At 44.1% G+C, this 13,423-nt stretch overlaps 1 protein-coding gene across 1 annotated transcript in view; it reads left to right on the forward strand.

The window, feature by feature from the left end:
* CCND2 (cyclin D2) overlaps positions 1-13,423 on the forward strand; it is a gene marked incomplete at its 5' end in the record, with an annotated part of 30,824 nt that overhangs the window by 314 nt on the left and 17,087 nt on the right. The window contains one exon of the mRNA XM_009871269.1: positions 10,760-10,890. Within this exon, the coding sequence (XP_009869571.1) occupies positions 10,760-10,890 (131 nt within the window). The remainder of the gene's footprint in view (positions 1-10,759; positions 10,891-13,423) is intronic.

Raw genomic sequence — 13,423 nt, forward strand, 5'->3', positions numbered from 1 at the left:
GTGGGTCTGTTTGCAAAGGGCGTTGGTGAAGTCAGCACTGAAACCGTATATAAACACGATTCTTGGAGTCGAAAGCAGGAGCGCAGTTGCAGTCTCGTTCCTTCTAATACGTGTGGTGCTTTCGTAGTGAAGTCGGGGAGAGTGGGTCAGACTGCATGGTTTTCTGCTTTGCCTGTTCGCCGATACTTTTAAAGGGCTGCAAATGGTTTGTGAGGACAGCTGTGGGACAGCCAAAAATACTAGAAGCTGTTATGGCACATTAGCCCAAAACATGTTGGGCAGTGCATTAAATTAACGTGTCTGTAAATATTTCGTTAGCTGGATCCTATCCAGATAAAAGGCAAAAATTTTTTTAGCATGTATGGGATACTGCCACATTACTAAGGCATAATGAAATTATAGAAAGTAGTGACTTTTTTTAGACATTTGGATTCTTTCTCTAACTTCAAGAAAGCAGTGAAGCTAGTCTGTTTCATAGGGAACCATTACAGTCCCCCTGTATCGTATGTTTGGCTGAATGTATTTTCTGAAGATTTAGATGAGTATAATTGCTTCTGTGGAAGAGAGGCTTTTAATGTATACCTGTCTGCAAAACACTGGGTTTTGTTTGCTTGGGATTTTTTTCCCCAACTGACGTTTAGAAAATAAGTGTACTCTAATGTTCATCCAAAGTATTAATGGTTAGAGTGTTTCTTAGAAGCTAGATCTGGAACAGATCAACAGCATGCGGTATTATACAGGTTTATTATCAAGTAGCATATGGCTCGGTGTTTGAATTCACTGCAGTTGGGAGTATCTAGTCCTTTGTGATAGAAACTCTTCTGTTTGCGTGTTCGCAGAGGAGAAAGGAAGACGAGGTGCAGCTTTTGGGTATGAATATCTACTGCAGTGACTGCTTTTACAGTGCAGGCCAGTTATTGCTACCTCAGTCTTAGAGAATCTTGTATGAGCTTTGTTAGGGTGATTGGCTTTTTGATTACCAAGATACTCAAGCTTTCCCTTCTTTTTCCACTCTTACGTGTTGCTTTTCAGGCAAAAGACCACAGGACTCCGTGGAAATATTGCTCTAAATCTGCAGGATCACTCTTGGTAATTCATCAAACACTTCTGAATTATTCAGTCTTTTACTTTAGGATTAATCTGTTACCTCAGCTTTACTTTCTTTCTTTGCCTTCTCCCCTTACCCAGAACTCATTCATACTGCTCCATTTCTTCTGAAGAAGATGGTCTGTCTTATGGACATTTCTGTGGATCCTCACAGCACCATCAGCCATGAAGCTCCAACATACATCCTTATTGTCTTCCAAACTAGACTAGTCTTCCCTCTCTTTTGTTGCTTTCACCTCTTACAATAGTGTTTTGTTTTGGTTTTTATCCAAAAGGACATTTTATTGAACAACTTAGATTTCGTTATGATTTAGCTTTTCAAATTTCGCTCTGTAATCCTTTGTCCTTAATGTTTTCATATAACCAAACCATTGCAGGACTGTGGGCCGTTAAGGAATTTTCAAAGTCTGTAGCATCTTTCCACCCTTTCTCCATGAATTCCTTGGTGGTTAGCTCCATGCTTTACTAGTCATTTACTGAGATCCAGAACAGCATCCTTTTCCTAACCCTTAGCCCAGTCATGCACTTCTCTAATGGTTTCCCCTGTGTGATTAGCTTCCCATGTTATATGTCCCCAGTGCATGAACCAAAGTTCTTTCTGTAGAGTTTAAAGAAGCAACAAGTGAGAGGTTTTTTCTTGCAAATGAAAGACATAATTGATGGCATACGGAGCTTCCCAAAAGACAGGGCACACTGGTGCTGACTGTAGCTTTTCTTTTCTTCTCATCTAGTTTTCCATGAACCACTGTGTTGGAACTTAGTGTTGAGGGTGACCCACAACAGTTGGCAGTTTCAAAAGCAGAGATCTTTCCAAGCTCTCATTCCCAGTTTTCTCTCTCATTCCCAATTTACTAGCAAGCTACCAGTGCCATTTGCATTATAGAAATATTGTTACCACTATATTTCACTTCACTGCCACTCTTCTTGAAGTCGTTCGTACCCTTCTCGGTGAGGAAAACTCCCTTCTCATCAGACTTCCTTCCAGATCCAGTTGTCATTTCCTTTTCTTGTCCTATTTGTTGCAGAGCTCTCATCAGCCGTTGTGTTTCTTCTTTCCCTTTCTCCCTCAAAGCTTCTGCTCTCCACCAGCTTGGGTTGAGCCTGATGTTTCATTTCCCCATTTGCCATCTTTCGGCAATATGACCTCCTTTGACATGTGGCTGCCTCTTCTCATGTTCTCTCCATATGTGTGTTTGACCCGATTTTGTCTCTTTACCATACCAGACCTGACCTCACTGCCTGGCTAATGGCTCTGGTCTGGAGCACAGCAATGAATCTCCTTTTACTCATCTCAGTGCAGCCTTCTCTGCTCTTAAATACTTTTTCTTCTTTACTGTATTGTGCAGAAACTGGCATATGTTGAACTTTTTTCTTCTAGCTTGAGTAATTCAGTACCTGCTCTGTTTTAATTTCCCAGCAAAAGGATTATACCATAAATTCCCAAATGCCCCCTGCCTTTACAGAGCTGACTGTGATCTCAGTCCTGCGGTAGTCTGTGTCAGCAAATGGAGAGGGAAGCAACCATTAACAGTTCTGGATGTTGTACTGGATGTGTGGGATCACTGTGATATTCATCTCTATTCTTTCTCAGTTCTTTTGTATATTCCTCTCAGTCATGTTTTATCATTTTTGCACTCTCTCTGTTTCTCTTTATTTTGAGCCCGGTTTCTGAAACAAGCTGCGTGGATATAAATCCACAGCCTCTGCCCAGTCCTTGCAGTGATTAATGATTCACATGAGCATGACTGAAGCTGGAATGTATCCCTCTTTGCCCTTGTCCCATCTGAACGCACAGCTGCTGAGCAAGACAGAAGCTTATTCCCTGAATAAAGTTTTTTTCCTGCACTGCACTTGCAGTGTTTTCAGGAGCCTCCTTCACCATTGGAAGGAGCCGAAAGCAGCGCCCCCCCGCAGCCCATTCCTGGCTGTGCCGCCAGCAACGTGGCCATGCAAACAGAGTACTGTCATTAAGTGAGAGCTTGATCTGGTGGCTGGGAATTGCCCATGCATAAGCCAGCTTCCTTCAGGCTGCCTCATACACTCTGCAGTAAGAGTGTATAGATCAACATGCACTGGCATAGCCTAGCTTGTCATGATGTCATTTGTTTTCTGATCCCGCTGGTGGCTTCCTGTGCAAGCTAAAATCTTCTTTGGGAGTCTTCTGAATTTTAAAGCCACTAAGAGGCTGCATCTGGAGCCCTTGCCCTTACCATAGAGCTTGGCAAACTTGATGCTTACTGCTTTTTGACCAGAGGAGGATCCTGTTTATCTGTGAGCCCAGCGGTGATTGTCGTTTTTTTGCTCTCTGGGACCATGTCTCTTTACCGCTCTGACCCCACCTCCATCTTTTCATTGCTTTGCACCTTTTCTTCATCCTCTATCTCTTCGCCTAGCACTCCAGAGCTCAGAAATGTTTTCTCGGGGGTTGCCTGTTTGCTCATCTGTGCCATGCTTCAAGCCAGGGAGTCGCTCCTGGAGGAGTGGGAGAGGGTGCCGGTTCCAGAACTGCACGCAGAGCATGCCATGTTGCCAATGAAAAGAGAACCGTTCATTATTTTCTTGATTTTAGCATGCCCTTCATTTCTTCTTCTTCTTCCATGCTGTTTAGAGTCACAGATGGCCAGCTGCTTCCTTGTGTTACACTCTCTTGTTGGAGGCTGTGTGTGCCACTGTTTTGGCACAGGATACCCCTTTTTATCTCAGTGCCTGTAAGAGAATGGTTTTGGGGAATAGCAGGCTGTGCCCTTCCAGGCTTTCAGAAAAAGGAGCTGTGCATCTCTGAACGCAAGCTGTAATGGAGAGACTAATGCTAGTGAGGAGGTTTTCAGAGTTTTGTTTAAGTGGCATGCAAAACTTGGAAGCAAAAAGCTTTGCAGGCTTGCAGAGACAGAAGGCGACTTGTGTAGATCCCTAGACTCAGCCCTTTGTGTGGTGTCTTCTGTGCTTCAGCCGAGTCCTATGGCAGGTGAGATGTTCCCGTGATGGATACAATGCAGCATCTCATAGACTTGTGGCTTTCAAAGCCTGTGTCTGCAAAGAGGCTGAGAAAGAGGAGGAAAATTTCACCTTTAAGTCAGTTTCATACGGTGTGCCAAACCTCTGCCCACTGTTCCTGGGACATTAATCATCTACGTTTGAAAGCTGAGAAGGCTTTTTTTCTTAACTTCTGGGCCAAATCCTGGGTCTTTACTCAGACAGAAGTTCTGTGGAAGTCAATGGGAACGTTGTCTGAGCAAAGACTGCAAGATGAGGCCCACAACCCTAGTAGTGATCTGGAGGGTAACCACACAGAATGCTTTGTAACACCAAGAAGCATACTTGGTCCTCAGGACTCCTGCTGGGCAAGTCTACTGTGCATCCTTCCCTTCTCAGCCAATGTAAGAGTTATTGGGCTCTGTCCCTGCAGAGGATAAAACTGTGATACGAGTTTTATTGGGAACCTGTTCTTTTCAGAGGGAAAGAAAGAAGTCCTCAAAGGCTTTGTTGTGTGGCTTGATCTCTTGGAAATTAAGTACATGTTGCAAAGTGGCAGTATTTGCACAAATACTTCTGTATGATAGAAAAAAAGAATAATTCATGTGAATTTACTGCTGTGCAGAAGAAGGTTCTTGCTTATTCCTGGGAGAAGCAGCTTATATTAGTATATTGAACTTTCTGGAGCCATGAAAGCTCCATCCACAAGTAAGCAGGGCCTGGGGAATGTTTTCAATGTGGGCAGATTCGCTACTTAAGTTGTAGGTTCAACAAATCTGGGAAGATGAGGTGGAAGGAAATGGAGGAAGGGAGCCTTTGCTGATACAAACTGGTGTAATTACAGCACTGCCAAATAAGTTGCCCTCCTTCTTACTAGCTGCAGATCTGACCTTTTGATGGTTCAAGCGCTAACATAATCCCGATCCTTGGTTAGGCTTCCTTAGTGAAAGAGTAGAGCAAGTGAAAATAATAATCAGTGCATGCAGTTTTTCAGAAATAGTGCTTATGATCAGCTAATGTGTATATTGTAGTGAGTGCTCGTATACTTTACATAGACTGTTCAACATGTTTCCTTGTCTCTACCTCACTTGATTGTGATGGAGCATTAGCATTTAGGATATTTGAGACCTATTTGTATAGAAGCCAAATACTTTGTGCTTTGCTGTAGCCCAGGAACAGAATTAGGTGTGTGCCCTCCCACCTACTCTACGAGTAAAAGTAGTTCTGCTTCCTGTTTTCCTTAAGAGTTTTTTGTTTGGTCATGCTTGGCCCTGCCATGCCCTTTTTTGAAGGGCTGAAGAGTCATCTGGTTTTGCCTTTAAAAGCAGAAATGGTTAGTATGGGGGAGAATTGCACTAGAAGTTTGAGAAATATGAGAACAAGAGAAAACAATGACCAGTGCAGTTAAAACCAATTGCATTTGAGAAAAGAAGTAAGACACTGGAGCTGGAATTGCGTTTAGATCAAAACAGGAAAGAATTAAATTCACTACTTAAATTGTTTCCCTTAGACCTTTCTTTTAAACTTAGTTGGTTAAATATAGATCTGTGCTTGTCTTCATAGTACGGTCACTGGCTGGGTGAAGTTTGAGGCTGGGTGAAACTTCACCATTATATCATTTTATAAACTGATGCTAATAACTGACATAACTGTTCTGCTGATGGTAGTAACGTGTTTTTTTTTTTGTCCCCCACGAGAATCACTGCCTTCCTCAAGACAGCAGTTTCCAATTCTGCCTTTGCGACTCTTGAAAATAAACCTCTATCAAATTATGGAGGTGAAAACCGGCTGTTAAAAAACCCAGGCAGCAGCCAGAGCAGCCACAAGGGTCATTGTAAGAAGGTAGAGTTCCCACCTGGCTTTGGCACACCAAACACGTTCAGCCTGGATATTTGTCAGTGCTCTTTTCCTTCCGGCAGTTTTTATTTCTTGGCTGTGAGTTAGGGCTTCCCCTTGCAGGACCTCTCTGGGTTCCTGCCTCCGCTTCCCTCCTGCTTTAGACTGACTGTCAACCTTGCATTTTCCTGGCTTGGAGGTAGTGAAGTCCACTGGGCCAGGGGGGAGCCAGCAAAACAGCTCGACCGCCGTGTGCAGGGTCCTAGACATGTGCTGCAACGGCAGAAACACGTCCTTGCCACGTGCCTGCGATTGTGCCCTGGCTGTGTGAGCTCCAGTCTGAAAGCAGGGTGAGGATTCAGGGTACCCTGAATTTGCTTGATGACTCTAGCTGGCAGGTCCAGAGGTGGCTGTATTTCAAAGGGCACTGTTTCATGTGGGTTTGTTTTTTTTCTCTTTCCAGCAAGGAGTTGTGCAAGGTTATTCCCTTGTTTTTGAGGTCCTTTAGGAAAAGATGATATCAAAATGAGGATGGCATGGTTTCTAGTTAGCGTTTATTGCCTGGCAATAGAAGATAAAACAAGTCCTGCTTTTTAACAAGCCGGTATCTTCTGAAGCATTCATGTGCTTGGATTCTCATAGACTACACCTTGTTGCACTACTTCTCTGACATTTAACGGGACTCTTCTGTATATTCCCCTGAAATCGCATAAATCACAACAAATCTAAGAGTCGGAGCCGTGACTTTTGCGCCTGTTAACCAAGGTTGCACATAGGTCTGAAAGAAGAATTTAGCCCATAGCCTTGCTTCAGGTGTCCAGTAAGAAATGCTCTTTGTAAGAGTCCCTCCGTAATTCAGGGTTCATCGTGTCCAGCAAGAATTTAATGTAAAACCTTATGTGTCAGCTTCACATATTTAGGTCCCCTCTCTCCTATTTATTTATTTATTTAAATATCAGGGCAAGATTTTGACTTAATCCTGGGGGCAGTTTTACCTGGGTGAAAACTGAGTGGGGATGGCGGGAATTGGCTACTTGTTGGGGGGAAGCAGGATAAAGGTTTATAATGGAAAATAACATGTAAAAAGCTTGTTTTGAGCTTCTTGATGGAATGTAAGAGAGCTGGAGAGGCGTTCTGCATCCCCTCAGATACGGTACTTAATATTTATGCTTTCATTGCACCTTGACAAACATTTCACGTAGTTATTGCTTTGCTTGAATATGGAAATATGTTAATTATGGCCTTTATTCCGCTGCCTGCTCTTTTCCTCAGCCTTTTCTATTCAGCCCTCTAGGTGGCCCAGCACAATGTGGCTTCTTTTCTTTCAATGAGCTCTTTCCACACTAATAGGGTCCAGGGTGATGTGGAGAACCATGTGCACAAAATTGGTGCACCACCCCCCATCCCTTTGTGGGCATGTCAGGTTAAATTCATATCAGCAGGAGGGTCACTGCCATGATTTTCAATAGCGCGAGATGAGGTGATGACTTCAGACAATGGCGCCACACTCTCCAGTTGGAGACACTTGCCTCACCAGTTGCAGTAGTTAATTAATATGCTAAAAATAGAAGCCAGTGATACAAATCGCTGCCTGTTGTACAACAAAGACTGGGCATGTGTAGCTTTGATAGCCAAGTTTATGGTGCTTGTTATGGAGGGAAGTTAGTTTAGAGCTAGAGGCAATGTAAGACTTTCTGGATGCTGAGCTTTAGTCACTCTGGGCCTCTGGCCATTCGCTCGCTGTCTCATTTGCATTATGAATGACATTAAGGGAACTAACAAGGTTATTGGGCATAGAAATGTTCTCATGTGACCCCACGTGGAAGCAGACCTACAGCAGTGCTAGTTGGCAGGGGCACTGTGGCTCTTTATTCAGCTTACTAGGAAGACGGTTTCTGGGAGCAGATATAAAATCAACCGCGAGAAAAACCGGCATTGGGATAATGTGAAGGTCTTGATGCAAGCCCCTAGGAGACAAGGAAGTTCAGAGGGCAGGCTGGAGCTCTGTCCTTCACCCAGCCCCCTGTGCTTGTCCAGTGCTGAGTGTTGAATGCAAGACACGGGAGCTCCCTGGTGCTCGGGTCTCCCCACTAGTCCCTCAGGGCTGGGTGAGGAGGCTCTGTGGGGGCTCAGTGAACACGCATGAGGGTGTGGGTCCATCCAGGCCTTCTAGCGAGTCTGTTTTTCTGCCTGTGGCTTGCTCAGAGGATGAGTGGGAAGGGGTGGGTTTTGGCTTGCAGCTGCTGCATCACAGCTTCCATAGGGCTGTCCAAACACTGGCAGAGTTTGAGAGATTTCACACTAACTCTTTAGTAGACCTTCCCTGAAACTCAGAGTGAGGAGGGGTAAATTATGGAAAGTCTATTGCCACCTGTAGTTCCCATGCATAACTAGGAGATAGTTTGGCAAGTCCAAAGACTTAAAAGCTGGAATCTCGTCGTAACCTAGGGCCACATTGGCCAAGTACAGCCTCATTCACACCAATGCAAGTACAAGGGATTCACAAACCCAAGCAAGTGCAGTGTGTACAAGAGAAGAAACAAACCCAGGAAGATGTAGTCATCTTTATTTTATCTCCTTTCTAAAGAAATTAGTGGCATTGCTGGTGAATCACTCTACGTAGATGAGAGCAGATTTGAGGGACACTAGGTCTCTTCCATAACTGTTAAAACGTTTTTAAATTTTATAGATGGTTGTTTTTTGCTCTGTGGACCAGGAGAAGACTCTGAACAGTCACACAAGCACATAAGCATTTGCAACCTTTATAAAATTTTGTGTGGTCAGAATCCTTTCACCATTCCTTCTTTTCACGTTGGACTTTGTAAACTGGTGGTCCAACGGTCACACTTCTTCGATGGAGCCACTAGTTATCACGTCAATTCATAGGAGCAAGCTCACCCAGAGCCGAGTCCTGGGGCCCCCCATCAGTAGCAGTGAGTAAGAAGAGAGGCAAAACAGCATAAAAAGAGGGCTACTTTGAGGGCTTAAAAATCCCACAGTACTTAGGGCCTGCTCTCGAGGTCTGGCTCAGCAATAAGTGCAACCATAGGCTGAGGGTCTGGGGGTTGGGTGGGCTCTGTGAGGAGTGCATGTGCTATGTCTTGGGTAACCTTATCTATTTTCACTGTACAGGCAGGTTGGGGCTAGTCCTTGCATGTATGTGTATAAATTTACATGACATAAATGTGAAAGTGAATTTGGTCATGAAAGTGCAATACCTGTTAGCTTGATGTGTGCTGAGATCAGCGTCCTCAAGGGTTATGTCCTGCACTGATCAGTACAAGCCAAGGCTCTGCTTTTGACTCATTCATCAGTGAGGGCAATGCAACTTAATCTCCAAGGCTGTCACCTTTCCTGTGTACAGTGGGTTCTTACTATTAGATAGTAATGGCAGTCTGTATTCATTACTGCAGTTGGAAACTTGCTCCTTCAGAAGTGTTTGTCAGAGTGTGATGCCTGCTGATCTTCCCTGGTAGGAAGACTTCAGCAGCGTGCAGTGGCGGGCTTGCAGTGGTCACCTCCTGGTGGCTTCATGAGACAGATAAATCCATGTCAGGGTTTCAACTCCTCCTTTTCTATCCTTACTTTTACCATCTCCAGTCCATCTGGATGAATGTTATGACCCGAGTCCCATTCTTACCTGACTGCTTCATTCTTCCTGGGCCCCAGGGACATACTGCAGCCTCGAGAAGAACATGCTGGCTCCACAGCTATTGCAGTATCTGCCAGCTCCGAGTCTGAGAGGCAGAAAACAGCTCCCCACGTGTCTAAAACCAGAGTGGTTATGCAGACATAAACAGGGTTACAGAATTTGTGCTAGCTGAACAGAGCAGGCTTGGGATCTGCCCTTCACAGAAGGGCATTTTTCTCTAACAATCTGTTCCTATAAATAGACTGAATATATTGATTGTGTTTTATTTCATGTTAGGTGTTACTTGAGTGTCCTCTTCCTCCTCCTCCAGTCCCCCCAGTTGAAAACTGGTAGCAAAGGGTTTGTTAATGAGTTATTGTTGAACCAAGGAACTTGCAAACCACGTTTCATTTTAGGAAGATATCAGTAACCGAGAAGATCTCCTGGAAGAGGTATTTGGTAAGATATGCCAATAAACCAGTGCCTGTGGAAGTACCATAAACCATAGAATTGCCTTATGAAAGTCGCAAGAGCGTTTAGTTTTATTTTAATTTCTCTCCTGTTTTCCACAGATGTGTGAGAGGAAGTTTTGAAAAGTATTTTCAGCTTATTCATTAATGACAAATGTGATCTTTGTTTTTTCTTTGATTACGTAGCTATGGGCTGTAAGTGTTCTCACTTCTTAATTGCAAAGGTGGTAAAGATGAACCGTTAATTAAAATCTCTTTCGTGGACAGGTCTTCAAGTGCTCGAGTTAATTAAGTCTTTAAAAATTGACGTGACTAAAAAATCTCAGTTTGGTCCTTTGTGATACCTTATTCCAGTTAGCTTTCTGGTTATACAGAGAGCTCTAATGCGACCGACAACCAAATTTCTGACATAAATTACAGAAAGCCTCCTTCTTCTCTTTCCTTTTCTTTGAAGCTAAGGAAAGACTATTAAAAATTGTCCAGGTTTACTTTATGCATCAGTGAAAATAAAAGACCGAACTGCATTTCCATTTTAATTTGCAGATCTGTTACCCCTTCTTTGACTGCTTGTGATGAGCAGTGTGACTAATGAGCTCCACTGGACCAAAAGAGTGGCACTTTTCCCTTTCTTCTACTTCCCCGTTTTTTATTCTTGGGTGTGGTTTTTTTATGTTGCTTGCCTCTGATGTTTTGCAGCTTTTCTGGTCTGGCCTTGGACTAATTCCCAGATCTGTTCTTGCAGATTTTAACTTTGCCATGTACCCACCGTCAATGATAGCAACTGGAAGTGTGGGAGCAGCCATCTGTGGCCTTCAGCTCGATGACGGGGACAGCCTCACAGACCTCCTGGCCAAGATCACAAACACAGATGTGGTGAGTGTCCTGCGTTCCTCTTCTCCTTTCAGTTCTTGAGGCACAGTGGAGAGCTGGGCCATCAAACCTGGCCTGATCCCAAAAGCCCAGGGGAGCAAGGAGTAGGGTGATTCTGTTGTGAACGGGTTGCAGGAGTGGACTCAGCACCTTGGTTGCGTGTTTTGAATGTCCAAAGCTCCTTGTCCTCCCAGAATCAGTTTTCATTCATGCTTTGTTCAGCAGCTCAGTGGGGAGAGCCTGCTCTGCCTGCCTTGGCTGATGCTCGGTGGGGAAATTGCCTTGGCCACTGCCCCGGGCGATGGGGTGAGCAGGCAGACAGCAACCCTTGTGGCATAAGGTAAACCTGTGTGTGTGCTGGTCCTGTGTTTGCAACCTTGAAGCTGCTCCTTGGGCCATCACTGAGGTTTCATCTTAAAATCCTTGACTTGAAGGAAGTGAATAATGAGCTAATCCTCCAGCGCTGGCACAGTGTGAGGCCTTTGCAACCCAGGCTGGCTGGGTTTCTATCTGTAACTTCACTGAGCTCACCCCATGAAGGGCATTTCTTAGCTTGGCAGGAAGTCCTGCCAGCAGTAGAAGAGGTGAACCTGATGGCATTTCAGTGCTGCTCAAACTCACTCAGAAGTGGTTTTCCATCTGGGGTCAGATTCTACTGGGAGCATCAGAAAAACTGAAACCTCACAGCTCAGTGTGGCAGTCTCAGCAGAAAGCTGGGAGGGCTGAAAGAAGAACTCAGGGTGCCTTCCCCAAGGGGTGATGCCCCTCCCACTGTGCCCCTGCACAGTGCCCCTGCCCCTGCGACCCTGCAGGGTTAGCTTACGCTCCTCAAATTCAAAACGCTTGGTCTGTGGAGAAACAGGAGCTTCATCTCTTGCAAAGCTGGGATGTTTCTTCTGTGGTGAAATATACTCAAAGGAAAAACAAAAGAGTGAGGCTTTCTGAAATGCAAGCCACTAATAACATGATGAGGTTTTTTTACTGTAAAAGTATCACTTTCCAATATACTGTCCTTCATATGTGCTAACTATAAATCCTTTTACTGCTTTAACTTCACAGAGTAAATATACCGTGTGTTAGATCTGTGATGCCATTGTCAAGAGGTTTATTTTTTCCAGCAAACACTCTGCGTGTTGGTTAAAAAGGAATCGCGCAGTGTCAAGGGGTTAAGGCTGGGCCGGGCACTGGACGCTGACAAATGCTCTCTAACCCCTCTCACTCCCTAGATGGGAAGGGAAAGGGAATAAGGCAGAGAGACTTATGGATTGAAAAAGAAAGCTTAGAACAGCTTTAATAAAACAATAATAGTACTGATAAGAGACTACTGAAAATAATTAAATACATACAAATATGTACCAAATCAGTATTAAAGCTGACTCCTCCCCCTCAATAACAATCGCCGCTGCAGAGCCATGATGGCAGAGGGGAACCAGATACAGAAGCTGGATTTGGGAACCCAGGATCAGGATGAAAGGCAGAAGATGGGATAGAGTTCTCCTCGGACACCAGCCATTGAAGAAGAGAACTTAATCAGTTGTATATTGAATATGACGTATTTGGAATGGAATACTCTTGTTGGTCACCTGTCCTGTCTATTACCCCTAAGAGGTGCATCCTTTTACTTCCTTGTGACGCCTCTTACTCCCTGGCACCCCCAGTGTGCCACACAAGAGCCAGCAGTGGCCTTGGTCACTGTGGGAATAAGTATAAAGCAAGAGCCTTTCTGCATCTAGTCCCAGACAGTAGCTGTAAACATCAGGTGTTATCATTTCTAGTAGCAGAGCATGCTGCTGACTCTTAGAAGCATGCAGCCTCTTAGAAGAGGCTGAGCTGAAAGGTAAAATCACTGAACAGATTTGGTTCTGTTTAGCTCAAACCAGGACATCCAGTTTAACAAAAAAGGAAAAATTTCACTTTTTCTTTTTTCCTTTCAGTTAAATTGATCCTAATTTTAAAGTGCAGTTCTGGGTCTTCCCATTTTGGTCAGAACAGTTTTGCGCAGGAAAAGGAACTTTTCCTAATCTGAGTACTTAGAATGTAAATTGAGTAGCTGCAGAAATTTAACATACATTTATTTCAGTGCGAATGACAATTTTGTACAGGTACTTGCTCTTCTGAGTCTGTTTTATATGTGTGGAGAAGCAGAATGGTAATGCAGTACGGTAAGCAGTTGGAGCACACAAGAAGAATCCTATATAACAATTGGGACTGCATGGCCTGGTGTGAATATTGCACAAAGCTTATTTGTACAGCTGTTAGCATTTAGACTGGATAAATCCATTACCTTTACTTCATTTATGTGGATAACAAGAGTTGTCTGCTGTTGGTGTTGATAACTGCCTTTATCAGCTGAATGGAATTTTCTCCTTGGATGTTTTTCTAACTGGATCTAACACGATGAGTTTTGGATGCTGCATTCAGCAAACGTTCAGGAGGACTCTTAGGACAAGTGGGCAGATGTGAGAAAGACATTAGAAACCACGTGGAGGAAGACGAGAATTTAGAGACTAACATCTTGTTAGCGAGGTGCTATTTT

This window comes from Apaloderma vittatum, unplaced genomic scaffold (genome assembly GCF_000703405.1).
Source record: "Apaloderma vittatum isolate BGI_N311 unplaced genomic scaffold, ASM70340v1 scaffold6846, whole genome shotgun sequence".
NCBI classification, from domain to species: domain Eukaryota; kingdom Metazoa; phylum Chordata; class Aves; order Trogoniformes; family Trogonidae; genus Apaloderma; species Apaloderma vittatum.